At 43.1% G+C, this 18801-nt stretch overlaps 2 protein-coding genes across 3 annotated transcripts; both read left to right on the top strand.

The window, feature by feature from the left end:
- The first annotated feature begins 2039 nt into the window (after positions 1-2039).
- On the top strand, positions 2040-10355 carry LOC124115645 (ceroid-lipofuscinosis neuronal protein 5 homolog). 2 transcript variants are annotated; one of them, XM_046476703.2, is made up of 5 exons: positions 2040-2139; positions 3522-3678; positions 5554-5779; positions 7886-7975; positions 9439-10355. In XM_046476703.2, the coding sequence occupies exons 1-5, from the start codon at positions 2051-2053 to the stop codon at positions 9828-9830; spliced, it is 954 nt and encodes a 317-aa protein (XP_046332659.2). In that variant the 5' UTR covers positions 2040-2050; the 3' UTR covers positions 9831-10355. The 2 variants fall into 2 exon arrangements, with proteins under 2 accessions (XP_046332659.2, XP_046332660.2); XM_046476704.2 differs by lacking the exon at positions 7886-7975.
- Positions 10356-12666: 2311 nt separating this feature from the next.
- On the top strand, positions 12667-18661 carry LOC124115632 (ceroid-lipofuscinosis neuronal protein 5-like). Its single transcript, XM_046476688.2, has 5 exons — positions 12667-12821; positions 15417-15594; positions 16505-16727; positions 17397-17486; positions 18182-18661. Exons 1-5 carry the CDS (start codon positions 12694-12696, stop codon positions 18604-18606), a joined length of 1044 nt encoding a protein of 347 aa, XP_046332644.2. The 5' UTR covers positions 12667-12693; the 3' UTR covers positions 18607-18661.
- Positions 18662-18801: the final 140 nt, after the last annotated feature.

Genomic DNA, 18801 nt, shown 5'->3' with positions numbered 1-18801 from the left:
CTCACATCACGTGATTATTAAAGAAGCGTTCACAAGAAAGTGAATGTGTTTTGGTTCTTTTCAGGACTGGGCGTTCAACTTATTAAGCCACCCCAAACAGATCTAGATATCTAGTCGCACCAGGATCTAGATATCTAGTCGCACCAGGACTTGATTGCTGCATCTTGGTTCGAATCCCAACTGCAGTACTTCTCAAAACGGCCATAAACCTTATTCGCGGTAGCGTAGCTTAATAGTTGAGGTGTTCGCTCGTCCCGCCGAAGGCCAGAGTTCGGATTCCTCACATAGGTAGAATGTGTTAAACATATTTCTGGTGTCCCCAGCCGTGATGTTATCAGAATACTGTTAAAAGCGGCGTTAAAGTCGTTGTCAATTATTCACTCACTGTACTTTCACTCAATAAGCAACTTGTGAATTCTGGGTTAGAATAGTTCCCCAGGAACATGTGTTGGTCGTTTACATGATGTTGTACAAGTTGCAGGGTTGATACTGATAGTTTTAAGGAATTTATAGTCCGGATTCTTTTACAGTACTGAATATCGGAGACATTTCAAAGTAATACATTTTTACTGTGGGTGTGGGGTTGCACTTAAAATTACAAAAAATGCTGGATGATTACAAATGATTCATTCGGGAAATAGTCTGCCTTTGTAAGTCAAACATTAGTCACATTATATATTATTAGTGATTGTTTGAATGAAATCATGTCACCAATGTATTCAATTTTTTTATATAAGTTAATATTATAGTGTGCTTCAAAAATTAGGAATGGTGAGCAAACAAAGTGAGGGTGTTAGGTAGGGTGCGTTTAAAAAAAGAGTGGGTAAGGTGTACTTAAAATGTGGGTAGGTTGGGTGCGCTTCAAAAATCGGGTTGGGTTGGTAAGGCGTGCTTCAAAAATGGAGGTGGATGTGTAGGTAGGGTGGGCTTCAAAAATGGGGATGGGATAGTAAGGTGTGCTTCAAGGACTCGCCTTCCAAACACGCATGACCCAAACAATAACGAATCTGGCCTACATTGCAGACAAACTATGCCTGTAGTAGGGAGCTACTCCGTCCCACAGTCCCTCAACCATATCATTTACCCTTCTGCTCAGCCCTTATTGTAATGCTGTAACCCTAAATGAAGCAAGTCTAGATTTTCCACAGATCCTTCATCTCACTAGGGCTCTTTTTCAATTTAGATGGAGTTGTTTGTTTCTATCAAAATTATATACTTTCAGAGACCAAGGGTAATCTAGCAGGGAGTCTGCAGATTAAGATCATATATGTAGGCCCTGCTGTACTTATAATATTAAATTTTGATCTCGAGGTGGCAACAAATTCAAACTCTCTGTTGTTCAAAGGAGGAATACGTGAATAATTAGTTTGGGTGTAAGTAACTGATTAAAAGCGGGTGTGTACGTTTATGTATTGAAGATATCTGTCATACTCTAATGTATTATAAGTGCGATAGGAAACACACGAGGGTAATACTCTCTTTGTCGTATAATGACATTGTTATACTGATCGATGTTTAAGACATATATTTACTCAATGAAGTACAGTAAACTACGGTTATAACGACTCGATTATTTACAGACCGCCGTCATATAGCTGGAATATTGCTGAGTGCGGCGTAAAACAACAAACCAACCAACCAACTACAGAAACACCCACACATCAGGAAACCCTAATCAAAATGTATTTGGCACTATAGCCAATATAGAGTAACGCCCCAAAGGATGTACATGCAGACCTTAAAAGTAGTCCCTGCTAGGGGACATCATTTGCATAATTATCCGATTGGTTTATCGCATGGCTAACATAAACGTATCTATTACATGATACACTACTGTAGACTACCACAATTAAGGACCAATAACCAATAAATAAACCTTTTTGTAACTACATGTTAATATACTTGATTAAATCACCGACAATCAATGCAGGGGGTAACAAAATTAATTTCAGATGAAATTCGAGTTTCCAGGGGGTCCAACAACTGAATTGTATATATAACTTGACAAAACGCATTTTTCTTATCACAACAGACCCGTGTAACCGAAAACATGTCCTCCAATTTATTTATTATCCTCACAGTCATCTTTTGTCTGTCATGTGTATTGAGCCAGCAACACAAGTGGCCCGTTGAGCATCGGTAAGTGACATTTTTACCCGTTTGTTTTTGGGGGTTGTTCTTTAACGCCGCACTTCGCGATATTCCTGCTAGATGATTTGTTTGTTTGTTTGTTGTTTAACGCCGCACTCAGCAATATTCCAGCTATATGACGACGGTCTTTAAATAATCGAGTTTGGACCCATCTTCCCGAGGCAAGAGAGTTAACTGACTATAAAAGTCCAGTTTCCACCCTTGACGAACTAGGCTGGTAATATGGAGTTACATTTTGGCTGGACTAACGAGTCTATGCATAGTCCAATCAAAATCGCGCAATGAAATCGAAATCCGGTTCGTAAACTGTCATGCAGATTTTTTTGGACGACTGCAGGATTTGCAAAGCATGTGCACCGCCAACTCGTTGTCAACAGATATTTTCAAAATCTATTTCATGTTTTTAATCAAGGTGCTCACGTAATTTGATGCACTTCGCGATGTAAGACCCGTTTTATCACAGTATAGATCTTGATTATCGATCAGATCGTCCTGACTGAGCGCCACCATTTGGTTTGAAGCAAATGTAAGTAATACGAGAGGTGGAATCTGATTGGTCCATAGGAGAGGCTTAGAAGGGACATAACTCGTAATAGCCACTGGTGGCGCTACGATCGAGCCCGGGAATTCCAGCCTAGTTCGGCAAGTGTGGAAACTGGACTTTTAAAGTCAGTTAACTCTCTTGCCTCGGGAAGATGGTCTGGACCAGACAATCCAGTCATTGGCATCTCGGAATTGGAATACGATGACATGCATCATCCAAGTCAGCAAGCCTGACCACCCGATCCCGTTAGTCACCTCCTACGACAAGCATTTTTACGTCAGGCATGGGTTGCTGAAGACCTATTCTACCCCGGATCGTCACGGGTCCCTAGCTGTAGATGACGGCGGTCTGCACTTAATCGACTCTGGACCATTGATTATGCGGGTTTCTATTCACACAGTTAGTATATTGCTGACATGCACTGGGATTGAAATGTAACGTAAAACAGCACGATTGACCTGGTGCCTAGATCATGGCGTTTGACACCCCAATTCGATTCGCAAAGCAGTCCCCTAGATTCAAGGATCCAACACTCGTGGGTTCGTATCACAGCTATTTCCGTATTATGACTCTAGGTCTGTCTGCACCATACCCGTTTTCGTTTACCAAAATTAAATACAGTTCAAACTGCGGTTAAACCCAACTTACCCACTCACTCTCTGTGTTGCAGTGGCGGTCGGGTAGCCTCGTTGCTGTCACGCCGGGTACGATTCCCGACATGGGTACAAAATGTGAAGCACATTTCTGGTTTCCCCCGCCGTGATATTGCTGGAATATTGTTAAAAGCGGTGTAAACCCATACTCAATCACTCACTCTTTGTTGCAGGCGAGTCCCTCATCGATCCCCGGCAGACCCGAGATGTCAAACACCCAACCCTCCATTCTGCGTGAATGGTATCAGTATGCCGACGTTTTCCGATGATGACCGAGTGGAGTTGTTTCACATGTATGCCGATTTGACGCCAAACATGCATCTACCAGACGTAAGAATACCAGTTTTAGATTTGGTTTGGAGTTAACACGTTAGAAAACCTAAGGGCCGACCATTTGCAATTGGGGGTGGGTGTTTAGAATTAAAACACATTTAAATAGGTTTGAATAGGTTTAAGGTGAGGAGAAATGGGGTTTAACGTCGCGTCCATGCGATGTGCATGCACGTGTGAGTGTGTGGCTGCTTGTACTAGTCCGGACTGATGTCGATTTTATAGTGCCAGAAAGGTAAAGTCTTGAGTTGCGTGTGTTATTCCTGTCATTTTGGGTATGTGGGGTAGCCTAGTTGGTGAAGCGTTTGCTCGTCACTCTAAAGGGTCGGGTTCTAATTCCTACATGGGTAAAAAGTGTAAAGGTGAGATGAAATGGGTTTAACGTCGCGTCCAAGATTATTGCACTTTCATAGCGACGTCCTTGCTCGTGTATGTGGCTGCTTGTACTAGTCCGGACTGATGCTGATTTATAGTGCTAGCCCACTGAGATACCATACCTCAGTTTAACATGAATACCCATCTCAGACACAGTATACTGACTCCGAGCCGACCAGTCCTTGTTTTAGCCACTTAATGCCGAGCGCCAGACAGGGTTACAACAAGTACCATCTTTTAACGTATTTTTGTATGACGAGGCGGTCGAATAGGTCTAAGAAAATTGACATTTGTAACGACAACGGTCTCTATAGCACAAGTAGATGACTACAAATCAAAAAGTTAACCCGCCAAGTTACTAAACATAAAGCGTTCATGAAAGTGTTGTTGCTAAGTGACTAACAGTATTTCTATGAAGCAAGAAACGCAAGCTGGCAATGAGGTGGGGTGAAGTTGGGTTTAATGTCGCCATGAGATGCCATGCCGCAGTTTAACTCACTCAGACACAGTATACTGAGTCCGAGCCGGAGGTGGTCCAAGCTGACAATGAAAGTATATCTGATTACTTCTTACCCACTTGTTACCCACATACTTCTATTCTATATCCCCATAAAACGCAAATGAATTATAAGGGGGGTGCTGGAGGATACGGGTATTTAGACCCAAGACCCTAGCTCCTAACCATGTTTAGACCTAAACGAGTCAAAATTAGGGGACAAAGAAGGTGTTTATGTTTGTGTTTAGGATATTCATATTTATAAGTAATCTTTGTCAAAAGCGACGTCGATTGTACGATTCCGACTACATCATGTGCATGTGTTTAGGAGTGAGTGAGTGAGTATGGCTTTACGCCGCTTTTAGCACTGTTACAGCAATATCACGGCGGGGGACACCAGAAATGGGCTTCACACATTGTTCCCATGTCGGGAATCGAACCCGGGTCTTCGGCGTGACGAGCGAACGCTTTAACCACTAGGCTACCCGACCGCCCCGCATGTGTTCAGGAATCACCATCAAACAGTGATGATTCCAGGGCCCAGTTGCACAAAGCGATCTTAGCGATAAGACTATCGTATACCTACGTTATGGTATGGGAGTTACGATCATCTTAGTGCTAAGTTCGCTTTGTGCAAGTCGGTCCTGGTTTTCGCGAAAACATATTTTAAACAGTGAAGGCATCACGAAAGTTAGCAGAATTTAATGAGGCCCTTATTCGGTCAACGTTTCAGGTTAAGTTCTCTGCCCGAGTTCCGGGTTCGATTCCCTATACATGCTTAGTGTGTGGAGCCCATCCGAGTCAGCCTCAAGCTGAAGCAATATCAGTAAATTCCCACGATGGTACTGTCGTTCTACTCATGGTATCAAAAGGAGGGTACGCGTGGCCCAATTGTCTACGGCGCCACAGACGCAGGGTTTGAATCGCAGGGTTCGAATCCCGGCTCGCGATGATTGTGTTTCTAGGTTTGTCAATTAAATCTCTAAATACTTTATCGTTGCCAGTTTCCGAAGCACGTGGCCATAGGTTTCTGGAACGTCAACACCAACACCAACTACACCTTTGACTGGTACGGGGTGTACCTCATCAGTCAATGTTCTTTTGCCAGTGTCCTCACCGACGACAGTCTTCTCTGGTGCAATCAAGGCGCCGTCTGTGTGACGGATGGAATCAAAGACAAGTTCCTGCCCGAGAACAAAGGACAGATGTCTCCCATGGCAACCATGACAGGTAGGAACAGGTAGTTCTGGCATATGTCTCTCATAGCAACCTAGACAGGTAGGAACAGACAGTCAAGATAGATGTCTCTCATGGCAACCATGATAGGTAGGAACAGACAGTCAGGATACATGTCTCTCATATCAACCTAGACAGGTAGGAACAGACAGTCAGGATACATGTCTCTTATAGCAACCTAGACAGGTAGGAACAGACAGTCAGGATACATGTCTCTTATAGCAACCTAGACAGGTAGGAACAGACAGTCAAGATACATGTCTCTCATATCAACCTAGACAGGTAGGAACAGACAGTCAGGATACATGTCTCTTATAGCAACCTAGACAGGTAGGAACAGACAGTCAAGATACATGTCTCTTATAGCAACCTAGACAGGTAGGAACAGACAGTCAGGATACATGTCTCTTATAGCAACCTAGACAGGTAGGAACAGACAGTCAGGATACATGTCTCTTATAGCAACCTAGACAGGTAGGAACAGACAGTCAAGATACATGTCTCTCATAGCAACCTAGACAGGTAGGAACAGACAGTCAGGATACATGTCTCTCATAGCAACCATGATAGGTAGGAACAGACAGTCAGGATACATGTCTCTTATAGCAACCATGACAGGTAGGAACAGACAGTCAGGATACATGTCTCATATAGCAACCTAGACAGGTAGGAACAGACAGTCAGGATACATGTCTCTTATAGCAACCTAGACAGGTAGGAACAGACAGTCAGGATACATGTCTCTTATAGCAACCTAGACAGGTAGGAACAGACAGTCAGGATACATGTCTCTCATAGCAACCATCATAGGTAGGAACAGACAGTCAAGATACATGTCTCTCATAGCAACCTGGACAGGTAGGAACAGACAGTCAAGATACATGTCTCTTATAGCAACCTAGACAGGTAGGAACAGACAGTCAGGATACATGTCTCTTATAGCAACCTAGACAGGTAGGAACAGACAGTCAGGATACATGTCTCTTATAGCAACCTAGACAGGTAGGAACAGACAGTCAGGATACATGTCTCTCATAGCAACCATCATAGGTAGGAACAGACAGTCAAGATACATGTCTCTTATAGCAACCTAGACAGGTAGGAACAGACAGTCAGGATACATGTCTCTTATAGCAACCTAGACAGGTAGGAACAGACAGTCAGGATACATGTCTCTTATAGCAACCTAGACAGGTAGGAACAGACAGTCAAGATACATGTCTCTCATAGCAACCTAGACAGGTAGGAACAGACAGTCAGGATACATGTCTCTCATAGCAACCATGATAGGTAGGAACAGACAGTCAGGATACATGTCTCTTATAGCAACCATGACAGGTAGGAACAGACAGTCAGGATACATGTCTCATATAGCAACCTAGACAGGTAGGAACAGACAGTCAGGATACATGTCTCTTATAGCAACCTAGACAGGTAGGAACAGACAGTCAGGATACATGTCTCTTATAGCAACCTAGACAGGTAGGAACAGACAGTCAGGATACATGTCTCTCATAGCAACCATCATAGGTAGGAACAGACAGTCAAGATACATGTCTCTCATAGCAACCTGGACAGGTAGGAACAGACAGTCAAGATACATGTCTCTTATAGCAACCTAGACAGGTAGGAACAGACAGTCAGGATACATGTCTCTCATAGCAACCATGACAGGTAGGAACAGACAGTCAGGATACATGTCTCTCATAGCAACCTAGACAGGTAGGAACAGACAGTCAAGATAGATGTCTCTCATAGCAACCATGACAGGTAGGAACAGACAGTCAGGATACATGTCTCTTATAGCAACCATGACAGGTAGGAACAGACAGTCAGGATACATGTCTCTCATAGCAACCTGGACAGGTAGGAACAGACAGTCAAGATACATGTCTCTTATAGCAACCTAGACAAGTAGGAACAGACAGTCAAGATACATGTCTCTCATAGCAACCATGACAGGAGGCAACAGATGGCCTTGCCAGGGGTACCATGACTCATGACAGGGGCGAATCTCAACACGTTGATCCTTGACCATATGGCCACCACTGTCCTTCGTTATCCCATAGGAATACTGTCACATATTTTTGGTCGTTCCAGGGTCCCAGTTTAACCAGTATACTGACTGGATCGAGCATGAAAATGATACGAACATTGAGTGTGGTGGCAGCAATGTTCTTGATACTGCAGGTAAGGCTATTCTCCAAAACAAAGAAAGGGTCGTTATCGGTAAGAAACTTTGTATGCTAAATCAAAAGTTGCGATCAAGTAGTCAATGATTGTAACACCCAGTTGATGACTATACCCCGAGGTTCTATCAATGCGACCAACTGCTTTGTCAGGGCCTAAATTGTAGATTTCAATGTTTGTTTTTTGTTTGTTGTTAACGCCTCATTCAGGAACATTCCAGCTATGTGACGGCGGCCTGAAACTCATCGACCAGGCGTTCGATGATAGACATCATGAGCATCGATTCATGTAATAACCAAACCTTGCTTCTTCCTGCAATCATACGTTGCTGGGGACCTATATTCTTACCCCGTTTTGCAGTGCACAAGTCTTTTGATTTGACCTAGATGTGGCCTTAATGTGACCTTGACTAACATCACACGTGCAGCTTTGATACCCAAGCTATTTGAGACAGAAAAGTACTACAGAAATGTATATTTTACTGGAAATACTGGAGATTGTTTGAGTTTCAACAGGACAACGCCCGTCCCCACACTACTCGTGTCTCCAAGAATATGCTGCGGGCTAGACAAATCCAACTGCTACCAAGTCCCGAATAGAGCCTTAATAATCTTCACGAGGCAAGGGAGTAAACTGACTATAAAAGTGCAGTTTCCACCCTTTCCGAACTAGACTTTCATAGTCAGTTAACTCCCTTGCCTCGTGAAGATGAGCCCCAGTGAGCATCTGTCGGATGTTCTTGGTTGTCGTGTCAAAGAACCCATGCTGCAGCCTGTCTGTTCCTAGCTCTCCTAGATGAATGGTGCTGCATTCCAAGAGCTACCACAATAAGCGTAATATGGAGTGAGTGATTTGGGTTTAACGCCGCTTTCAACAGCGGCGTGTCAGCTTAATGTGGGAGGAAAGCCCGAAGTGATGCAGGTCTCAGACATTTAGCACTTCGGGGAAACCCACGAGCACGGGTATGGGCTGGTGCTGACAAACCTAGAAACATAATAGGGGCGAACAGGGATTCGAACCCACAATCATAGGTTTCTGGCGTGCCCAAGGGACACAACTCTGCACAGCGAATCGCGGCGCCTTGGACGACTGGGCCACCCGTGCCCCCGCGTAATATGGAGCTAGACAGTTGTCCAGAGTCTTGGGGGCACACACGTTGCTAACATACAGTATTGTGACACCTAAGTATCATTGTGGTAAATGTTGTTCTCCATGGTAGTAAAATGAATTTCTCTTCATATTAATGCTAACATCTAGTCTCTGAAATGAAAATATTTACAGAAAAAAACCAGAAAATTCTTATAGACTTACTGTGGATTTGATGGAAAGATGTATTAAATTCATGCATTCCTTGTTTTTGTCCATCCGTATAGAATCGAACCTGTCACTGCACTCTTGAAATCTCTGCTAACACTAATCCTTTTTTTATTCATATCACACTAATTTTATTCCACTTTTTAAAGGTTCAACTTTCTGGTTTCTTTCCAACGACTGCGGCAGTTTTATAAACAGATCTTACCAAGCATTGTCGGATATCGGAGTCACTTTCAACACGGGCGCTAAGGCAGACTACACCATGATGGTAAGCCATGGACCAGAACCGACATTTCTCGGGAAATCTTCGGTAATCTTCGGCTCAGGACGGGACGACTCGTTGGCCAAGAACATCACTAACTTCTACCGCCAGTTTAACAACACATTCGGTGGACACAATTCAGCGAAAAATAATCATATTGCGCAGGAGTATGCTGCGACGCACGGCGGTTTATATGTTCATATGAACACTGAATATTGGTTTGCACCTCTTGTTGAACCGTATCTAAGCATTGTACAATTAACTATCGATTTGCCCTAATGTGACCGCCTCCGTGGTTTAGTGGGTAGAGCGCTTGCCTGGAGAGAGGAAGGTCGGTGGTTCGATCCCCGACTGCGTCCTATCAAAAGACGTTTAAATATGGTACTTGTTTTTTCCCTGCCTGGTGCTCGGCATTAAGGGGCTAAAACAAGGATTCGGAGTCAGTATACTGTGTCTGAGAGGGGTACCCATGTTAAACTGCGGCATGGTATCTCAGTTCGTTAGAACTATCAAACCCGAATTTGTGAAGCATAACAGTGGCTTTGACCTCTTACTATCCCGTAGAATACAACATGTGTTGTGTGTTAAAGTGTACTGTGGGGTATTTATGGTGTATTAGGTGGATAGGTGTGCCGAAATTATCGATCTCGGGTAATCGACTGCTGTGTCTCAGAATATAAGTTAACTTAATTTTGGGGGCGGGCGTTTGTGTGCGTGTGGTTTGTATTAGGTTTGTTTTGGGTTTTGGGAGGTGCAGTAATTTAGTGTTATTCTTTATGCTTCTCATCATCTTCTGTGATAATAAACCCTATCATGTACCAATTTGTGTTCCTTGCTGTGTGTATGGATATGACCTCTTCGTGATCGAGTGGGGGAGAGTTTACCTTTTGATTTGTAGTCCTCTACTTGTCCTATAGAGACCGTTGTCGTTACAAATGTCAATTTTCTTAGACCTATTCGACCGCCCCCGTGGTCTAGTGGTAGAGCGTCCGCCCGGAGAGCGGAAGGTCTGGGGTGTGATCCTCGGTTGCGTCCGAGGATACGTTAAAAGATGGTACTTGTTGTAACCCTGTCTGGCGCTCGGCATTAAGGGGCTAAAACAAGGACTGGTCGGCTCGGAGTCTAGTGGTCTAGTGGTAGAGCGTCCGCCCCGAGAGCGAAAGGTCAGGGGGTTCGATCCCCGGGCGCGTCGTATCAAAAGACGTTACTAGTTTTTACCATGTCTGGCGCACGGCATTAAGGGGTTAAAACAAGGACTGGTCGGCTCGGAGTCAGTATACTGTGTCTGAGTTGGGTATTCATGTTAAACTGCGGCGTGGTATCTCAGTGAGCTGGCACTATAAATCGGCATCAGTCCGGACAACAAGCAGCCACACACACACACACACACACACACACACACACACACACACACGTGCATGCACGTCGCTATAAAAGTGCAATAATTTTGGACGCGACGTTAAACCCAATTTTACCTCACCTATGGATGTGGTTGCATGTTGATATCGCATTCAGGCTTGGCGGTGTTTGTTTCGCCATTTCTCAATTCACGAGTGAGAAAGTGAGTCAGTTTTGCTTTATACAGTATGTTACTTATGACACTGCGCGCCAGCTTAATGTGACGATGGTTGTAAAAGTTCCCTTTGGTGAAACCTACAACCACGGACATGGTGCTGACAAAAGCTGTGCGTAACGGGATTCGAACCCACGACCTTCAGTGTCGCTTCTCTGAACACCGAATCGGGCACGGGTGGCCCATGCAGTCGTCTAAGGCGCCGCAATTCGCTGTGCAGAGTTTCGTCACTTGGAAACGCCAGAAACCTTTGATTGTGGGTTCGAATCCTGGTTCACCCCGATTATGTTTCTAGGTTTGTCAGCACCATACCCGCCCTCGGGGGTTTCACCGAAGTGGTAAACGTCTGAGACCTGCATCACTTAGGGTATCCTCCCACATTAAGCTGTCACGCCGTGATATAAATGGAACACTGTTCAAAGCGGCGTTAAACCCAACTCACTCACTCACTGAACATTGAATCGATTCGCTTTAGATCTCCGCATCCAATTCATGAATCACATGTGCACAGGGTAATAATGGATCCAATAAAAATCACCATTGTAATATTGAAATACAGACGAATTCATCAGATGATTCATACGACTAATAACAGTTCATGCCATGAACGCGCAGATGGGTTCAGGACGGTCACCACTAAAAATATTCATTCAAATCAAACACAATTATTTATTGACGAAGTAATTACATCTTGTATACCATACCACGATCTGGGCTTTTGTCACGGCTGTCATAACAGGTTGTCATGCCGTATGTCTGAAAACATACCACAGTGTGAATATACAATTATAAATTTATAAGCGTGAACTGTATAAAGTTGGTTGGTTGGTTGGTTTGTTGTTTAACGCCGCACTCAGCATTATTCAAACTATATGACGGCGGTCTGTAAATAATCGAGTCTGGACCAGACAATCTTGTAATTAATATCATGAGCATCGATCTACGCAATTGGGAGCGATGACATGCATCAACCAAGTCAGCGAGCCTGACCACCCGATCCCGTTAGTCGCCTTTTACGACAAGCATAGTCACCTTTTACGGCAAGTATGGGTTGCTGAAGACCTATTCTACCCATAAATCTTCACGGGGCGAACTATATAAAGTCAAAATGAGTTTAATCAGACTTTGTTAATCGAATAGTGCACGATCGGCATCTTTACTATCATAACACACACACACACACACACACACACACACACTAAAAAGATGTTTTAAGTGTGGTATAATGAAAGAATCGGCTGCTCTTTAACTTATTTTGAGTAGTATATATGTTATAGCTAAACAATGACATCGCATTATCTCTCAATACTGCTTCAAACGACGTATGTGGTGACAACGGAACCTATTTGTGGTAATAAATCAGTTATCTCCGTGTTGTTTTCAAACCTGACTATAAATGCAAAACATGGCAATTTCAGTGTGACGAAAATGCTCTTTATCTATGTAGACTGTAGACGGTATTAAATGTATCTGAAAACCTTTGAACCCTTATCTTGTATACATGGACCCCGAGTTGTACACCGCTAAAGTAGCCCACGGTAGTATACAAGCACGTGTTGTCATTTGATCATGTGGGTCACACAAATGAATCTGCACCTGACCTTCAAAATGGCGGCTGTCGGGAGGCTTGTGTTGATGTGGTCATGTCTCGCTGTCACTGGAATAGCATCAGCCATAGAATGGCCAGTCCCATATCGGTAAGACGGCGTGTCACTATTGTGACCATGTTCAGAGTTGTGTTACAGAGACTTGGAAAGGTAAAGTCGTGAGTAGCGTGTGTTTTTCCTGTCATATCGGGTACGTGGCGTGGCCCAGTGGGTGAAGCGTTGGCTCGTCACTCTGAAGGGCCGGGTTCTAATTCCTACATGGGTACAAAGCGTAAAGGTGAGGTGAAATGGGGTTTTACGTTTCGTCCAAGATTATTTCGCTTACATAGAGACATGCATGCATGTGGCTGCTTGTACTAGTCCGGACTGATGCCGATTTTATAGTGCTAGCCCACTGAGATGCCATGCCGCAGTTTAACATGGATACCCCACTCAGACACAGTATTCTGACTCCGAGCCGACCAGTCCTTGTTTTAGTCCCTTAATGCCGAGCGCCAGACAGGGTAACAACAAGTACCATCTTTTAACGGTATGACGCGGCCGGGGGTCGAACCCATGACCTTTCGCTCTCTGGGCACACGCTCTGCCATTCGACCACGGAGGCGGTCCCACAAAGTGTGAAGACCATACTTGGTGTCCTCAGCGTTATATGGCCGGAATACTTCAGTATCCTACAACAGGCAGCTCATGGATGGATGAGATTTTGTATCCCAAACAAATTGGGTACCCAAGTGATTTGTACCCAAAATCCTTGGTGATAATTTTTATTTTTATATTGTATATGGGGAACAGTGAGTGAGTGAGTATGGTTTTACGCCGTTTTTAGCAATATTTCAGCAATATCACGGCGGGAACAATAGTAACATGAAAATGAAACATTATATCACTTTTTATATTACTACAGTAAACTACGGTTATTACGAACATAAAGGGACCACTAAATTTAGTTCGTAATAACCGTAGTTCGTTATAAGCACATATACAGCATTGCTACAGCAAATGAACGGGGCTAAACAAAGTACGTTATATCCGTCAGTTCGTTATAAGCGTGTTCGTATAAACGTAGTTTACTGTACTAAAATAATGCTTATGTCTCAAGTCAAGAAGTCACAAGTCAAGCACCATATAATCACTATATAGATCAACACGTTTCTGCACAATCTACAACAAGCCTGGCAGCTGAGTTGTTGGTTTTTGATAGGAATGAGACATCTTGTCACTGTAAAAATAGGCCAGTTAAGTTGTTTTGTTTTGAGAGGAATCAAGTAAACTCCTTGAATTTTGTCAACCCTATTGACGTAGTATGCCAAAAGTCCTATTAGTGTTTTTTGTCAATAATGGTTGAATAAAAACGTAACTTATATTTGAAACTAATGAAAGCGTTCGTGAACAATTAGATGGGTACAAAATCATTTCATCCACAACTTATCCGTGAATTTGTCGGGTTTTTTAGTCACGGGGCATTTTTTGTGTGTTTATGTTTCCATAAACCACACCTACTACCGGACTACTGATTGGCTGGTAATAGAGTGGGTGGGGCTCGTGTTGCATTATTGCGCAGAACGATGTCACCAAGTTCGTGTCATTTTCTACATTGTTAATGATTAAATAAGCAGTCTGTAAAGTTACTATTGTTGATTTATTTATTTGTAAGAATTATCTTTAATGTTATTTGCATTTATGGGGGTATAAATGTGAATACCTGTTTGAACACTTTGCATGTCTGCGGTTTACAGTGCGTTGCTCACGGGTTTCACCTCCACAAACGAAAAAAGTCAATTTAAAAATATTCCATTTGGCAAACCAGTAATTTATAGCATAAGCACAACGTCAGGTTATGGGGGCATGCGCTAAAAGCATGTGACACATTGTGACGACCTGATTTTAGTACTGAGGTCCTTTTCTACTGTACTAAATACTAATATTTAAAACTGAAAGAGTGTGCGTCACTCTGAATGGTGCGGGGTGCTGATACAAGATCACAAAGTCGATAAGGGTTCTTGTCGTAAGAGGCCACTACCGGGATCGGGTGGTCAGGCTGGCTGACTTGGTTTGATGCATGTCATCGTATTCCATTTGCATAGATCGATGCTCATGAGATCAATCACTGGATTATCTGGTCCAGAATCGATTATTTACAGACCGCCGTCATATAGCTTGAGACCCGTGAAGATCCGGGGTAGAATAGATCTTCAGTAACCCATACTTGCCATGTCATCGATCCCAATTGCGTGGATCACAGGACCATGTAACTAATTATAACAATAAAAAAAATTAAAAACTCGCAAAAAAATCATAGCCTTAGGTCTCGTCAATGTTTTTTTTATTTTTATTGTTATAATTAGTTACATGGTCCTGTGCTTGGATCGATCCTCATGATATTAATCATTGGATTGTCTGGTCCAGACTCGATTATTTACAGACCGCCGTCATATAGCTGGAATATTGCTGAGTGCGGCGTTAAACAACAAACCAAACAACCAATCATATAGCTGGAATATTGCTGAGTGAGGCGTTAAGCAACAAACCAACCAACCAATCATTCAGCTGGAATATTACAGAGTGTGGCGTTAAACAAAACAAAGAACAGGAACCATATACCAAAACATCGTCTCAAACGATATATTTTGTTAATTAATATATTTTGAATGAATGAGGCTTCACTATACATTTGTAATTTTGTAGACGGTTTTCGTCCCGACCCCCAGCAAATCCGTACTGCCAGGCAGGGGTGATCCCGTTCTGCCCCACGGGGCGAGAAGCCAACACCATGCCGACCTTCCAGGCCACTGACATTATAGAGGTGTATGCCCTGAAGGCGCCAGTCTGGGAGTTCAAGTTTGGTGACCTGCTTGCCAAGTTTGTAAGCACAAAGCATCATTTTAAAGAAATTGAATGGAATAGGTTCTGTAGCTCACCTTGAGTTTTTTTTGAAAATGTGCCAGTATTGATAAATTAGTACAATGTTTTAATTGTTTCTGTTCAAACCTTCGTATTGGTGCATTATATGTCTTTATTGTTGTTTGCAAATCTTTTGTATCGTTTTTTTTAAGACATACATTTACGTTTGTCTCTATAAAAAGAACTATAAATGTTGATGTCACGTGACAGTTTACTTTCCACTGTACTGTGTGGTCTACAATAAAGTTTTGTTTATACCTCATGGTGGTCAATTCCCTGTAATTGGAAGTTTGCTTTCGTTTCGCTTCAGACTTCATGATATCTATTAAAAAAATAATTACTTTAATCACTCGTGATGGGAATATATGTCAGATAACGAACATACAATGCAATTTAGAAAGTGGTCATATGTAACAGATGTTAAATGTGAGATAAAGATTCTTGTACCTTTTTTGGTTGAGTCCCATCCGGCGATGCCGGCGATTAGATGCTTCTCTCTGGCAGTGTGGGTTCGAATCCCGGACGGGACTCAACCCCCCAAAATACTAGAATCTGTACTTTACTGAGAAAGTGTTATCACAAATATAGCTTTTGTCATATATGTCAGACTGTTTAGTAAACACAATATCACTGCATATAAGAACAAGTTAATGGACGTTTGTTATTTTTATTTTTTTTATGTCAGTTGTCAAAAATGATGGTAACGTACCTCAGACATCCTTTCTCTTCTTGCAAATCCAAAACCATCCAATCCAAGTTAGCGCCCAGGTTCCGTTCAGATAAGGATCACACAGTAAATTGTTATACCTGGATTTCCTTCTGATCTATAAACGTTACCAGTAGTACAGCAACGGACTTCTCTCCTACTTCAGCACATCATGCACGACGCCATAGGCTTCAAGAACCTGAACACCGGCCTCAACTACACCATGGAGTGGTACGAACTGTTCCAGCTGTTCAACTGCACATTCGCCCACGTGCTGCCAAATAAAACCCTGGAGTGGTGCAACCAGGGCGCCACCTGCATTTACGACGGCATCGACGACATCCACTGGTCACAGAACGGCACCCTCGCCAAGGTGGCGGACATAACCGGTATGCAAACATGGGAAAGAGTGATGGAATGTTGTTTAACGCTGCAGTCAGCAGTAATGTAGTTATATCACAGGCTGGGTAAAACCAAAGGTTGATAGCATGGCAACGCCCAAAGCCGTTGGGTTACGATTATACGCAATAAACTAAGTGTCAATACTTGACCATCCGATTCTCAATTTAGGCGGAGCCAACATGAGGCTCTGGTCTATTCATCCTCGGGTTCTCCACGGGTTATAGTAGAAGTGAGTGAGTGAGTGAGTGAGAGAGTGAGTGAGAGTTTGGTTTTACGCCGCTTTTAGCAACATTCCAGCAATATCACGGCGGGGGACACCAGAAATGGGCTTCACACATTGTACCCATGTCGGGATTCGAACCCGGGTCTTCGGCGTGACGAGCGAGCGCTTGAACCACTAGGCTACCCGACCGCCCCTTCAGTAGAAGAATGGGGCGGGGTATGGTTTTTGGTACGGAGGACTTGGAGAAACTGTTTTGCCGCTATTACAAAAAACAATTCATCGACTTGTCCAATATGTTGTTTCCGACGGCGTCAAAATGGTCGACTATACGAGGACCAACTCGCATCGTCGGGGTACGATCGAATTCTAACCCCGATTTTCACAGGGGGTTAATCAGTTAATGAAAGTGCATGTATCTTTCTATCTGCACCAGGTCAGATGTTTAACGACTTTGCGCAGTGGACCCTGTGGGACAACAAGACGGGGATTTTCTATGAAACGTGGACAGTTGAAAATGAACCAGGTAACGATGAACGCCGTAGACACTTAAAACGTTTAAACGTCATGCGACTACTGTCATCAACTGCATTGGTCAAATACAAGATCTTTGATGCCGAAAAAATTCATCAGCCAAGAAAACCCACAAAATATGTTTGGGTGAATTGTAATTCTTAGGAAGTGGTCATTCAAAGGTAGGATGTAAGTTAAACGATAAATATTTATTGAAACATTACCGTGGTTGTCAAATGCTCTATCAGATGTCTATGAGAGTCAGTAGTATCAGCATGTGTTCAACGATTAATTATTGTCACAGCTACATGACCATGGCCCCGTTCAACAAGACCATATAACTCCCATACTTTAACATAGGCAATCGTAGGGCTAACGCCGCTTTGTGGAAGGGCCCTTGCATTTCAACCACGTCAAGTCCGCACCCCAATACCGGTGATGCAACCGCGTCTAATAGTCCTGCATCTTAGAATTTGTTCAAGTGTGCAGTTTGTGATTCTTTAGTATAAATGTGAAAAGATACGAAATAAAAAAATAGAATATCATTAGCAAAGGGTGCAGCCATCTTGGAACAATATAGAACATTATACCGACAGATCGCCGTGTGCACTGGACCATATTAATAGCCTTTCCTAATGACATTTTTTGGTCTATTTATGCATGGTAACATGTCAAATGTCATATTTCATGTTCACTTTCTTATTACAGGTGGAAAAATGTGGTTCGATTCCTTTGACTGTGCCAGTTTCGTCTTGAGAGCGTTTCAGAAAATTGGGGACCTTGGAGGAAAGTTCAACAATAGCGTTCACCTAAATTACACCCGTATTCATCTCTATAGCAACGAGCCTCAGTATCTAGGCAACGCCAGTACTTTATTTGGTCCCGGTCAGAACCAGACCCTTGTGAACGACATGCTGGCCTTCTATGGCCATTTCCAGTCTCACCAATCCATCGGCCACTTGATGGAGAGTCTAGCCGAGGCTTACGAGGAGGTGTATACAAGTCATCGCTTTTACTTCTTCTATAATTTCGAGTACTGGTTCCTGCCAATGGTGGAGCCTTATATTAAGCTTACTTACTATGACGTGCCTCTGCCTGGTACCCAAGGATATAGAAGACTCCCTGATTATTGAGGATGCTTCGGCAAATGTATACACACTTACTTCTTTGTTTAAAAGGTAGATTATTGTTTGGCAATTGTATTTCTGTTTTCTTCCATGTACGTTTTCAAGCCTGAAACACCCATAGCAAGAACACATGTGGAGGATTACTGCCGTTATATTTTGTATTTGTTTGTTTTTGGTTGTTTAACCCCGCACTCAGCAATA

The sequence above is a fragment of the Haliotis rufescens genome, unplaced genomic scaffold (assembly GCF_023055435.1).
Source record: "Haliotis rufescens isolate VD_foot unplaced genomic scaffold, xgHalRufe1.0.p SCAF_7, whole genome shotgun sequence".
NCBI lineage: Eukaryota > Metazoa > Mollusca > Gastropoda > Lepetellida > Haliotidae > Haliotis > Haliotis rufescens.
The sequence above is the reverse complement of the archived record's forward strand: the minus strand, read 5'-3'. Positions and strand labels throughout refer to the sequence as shown.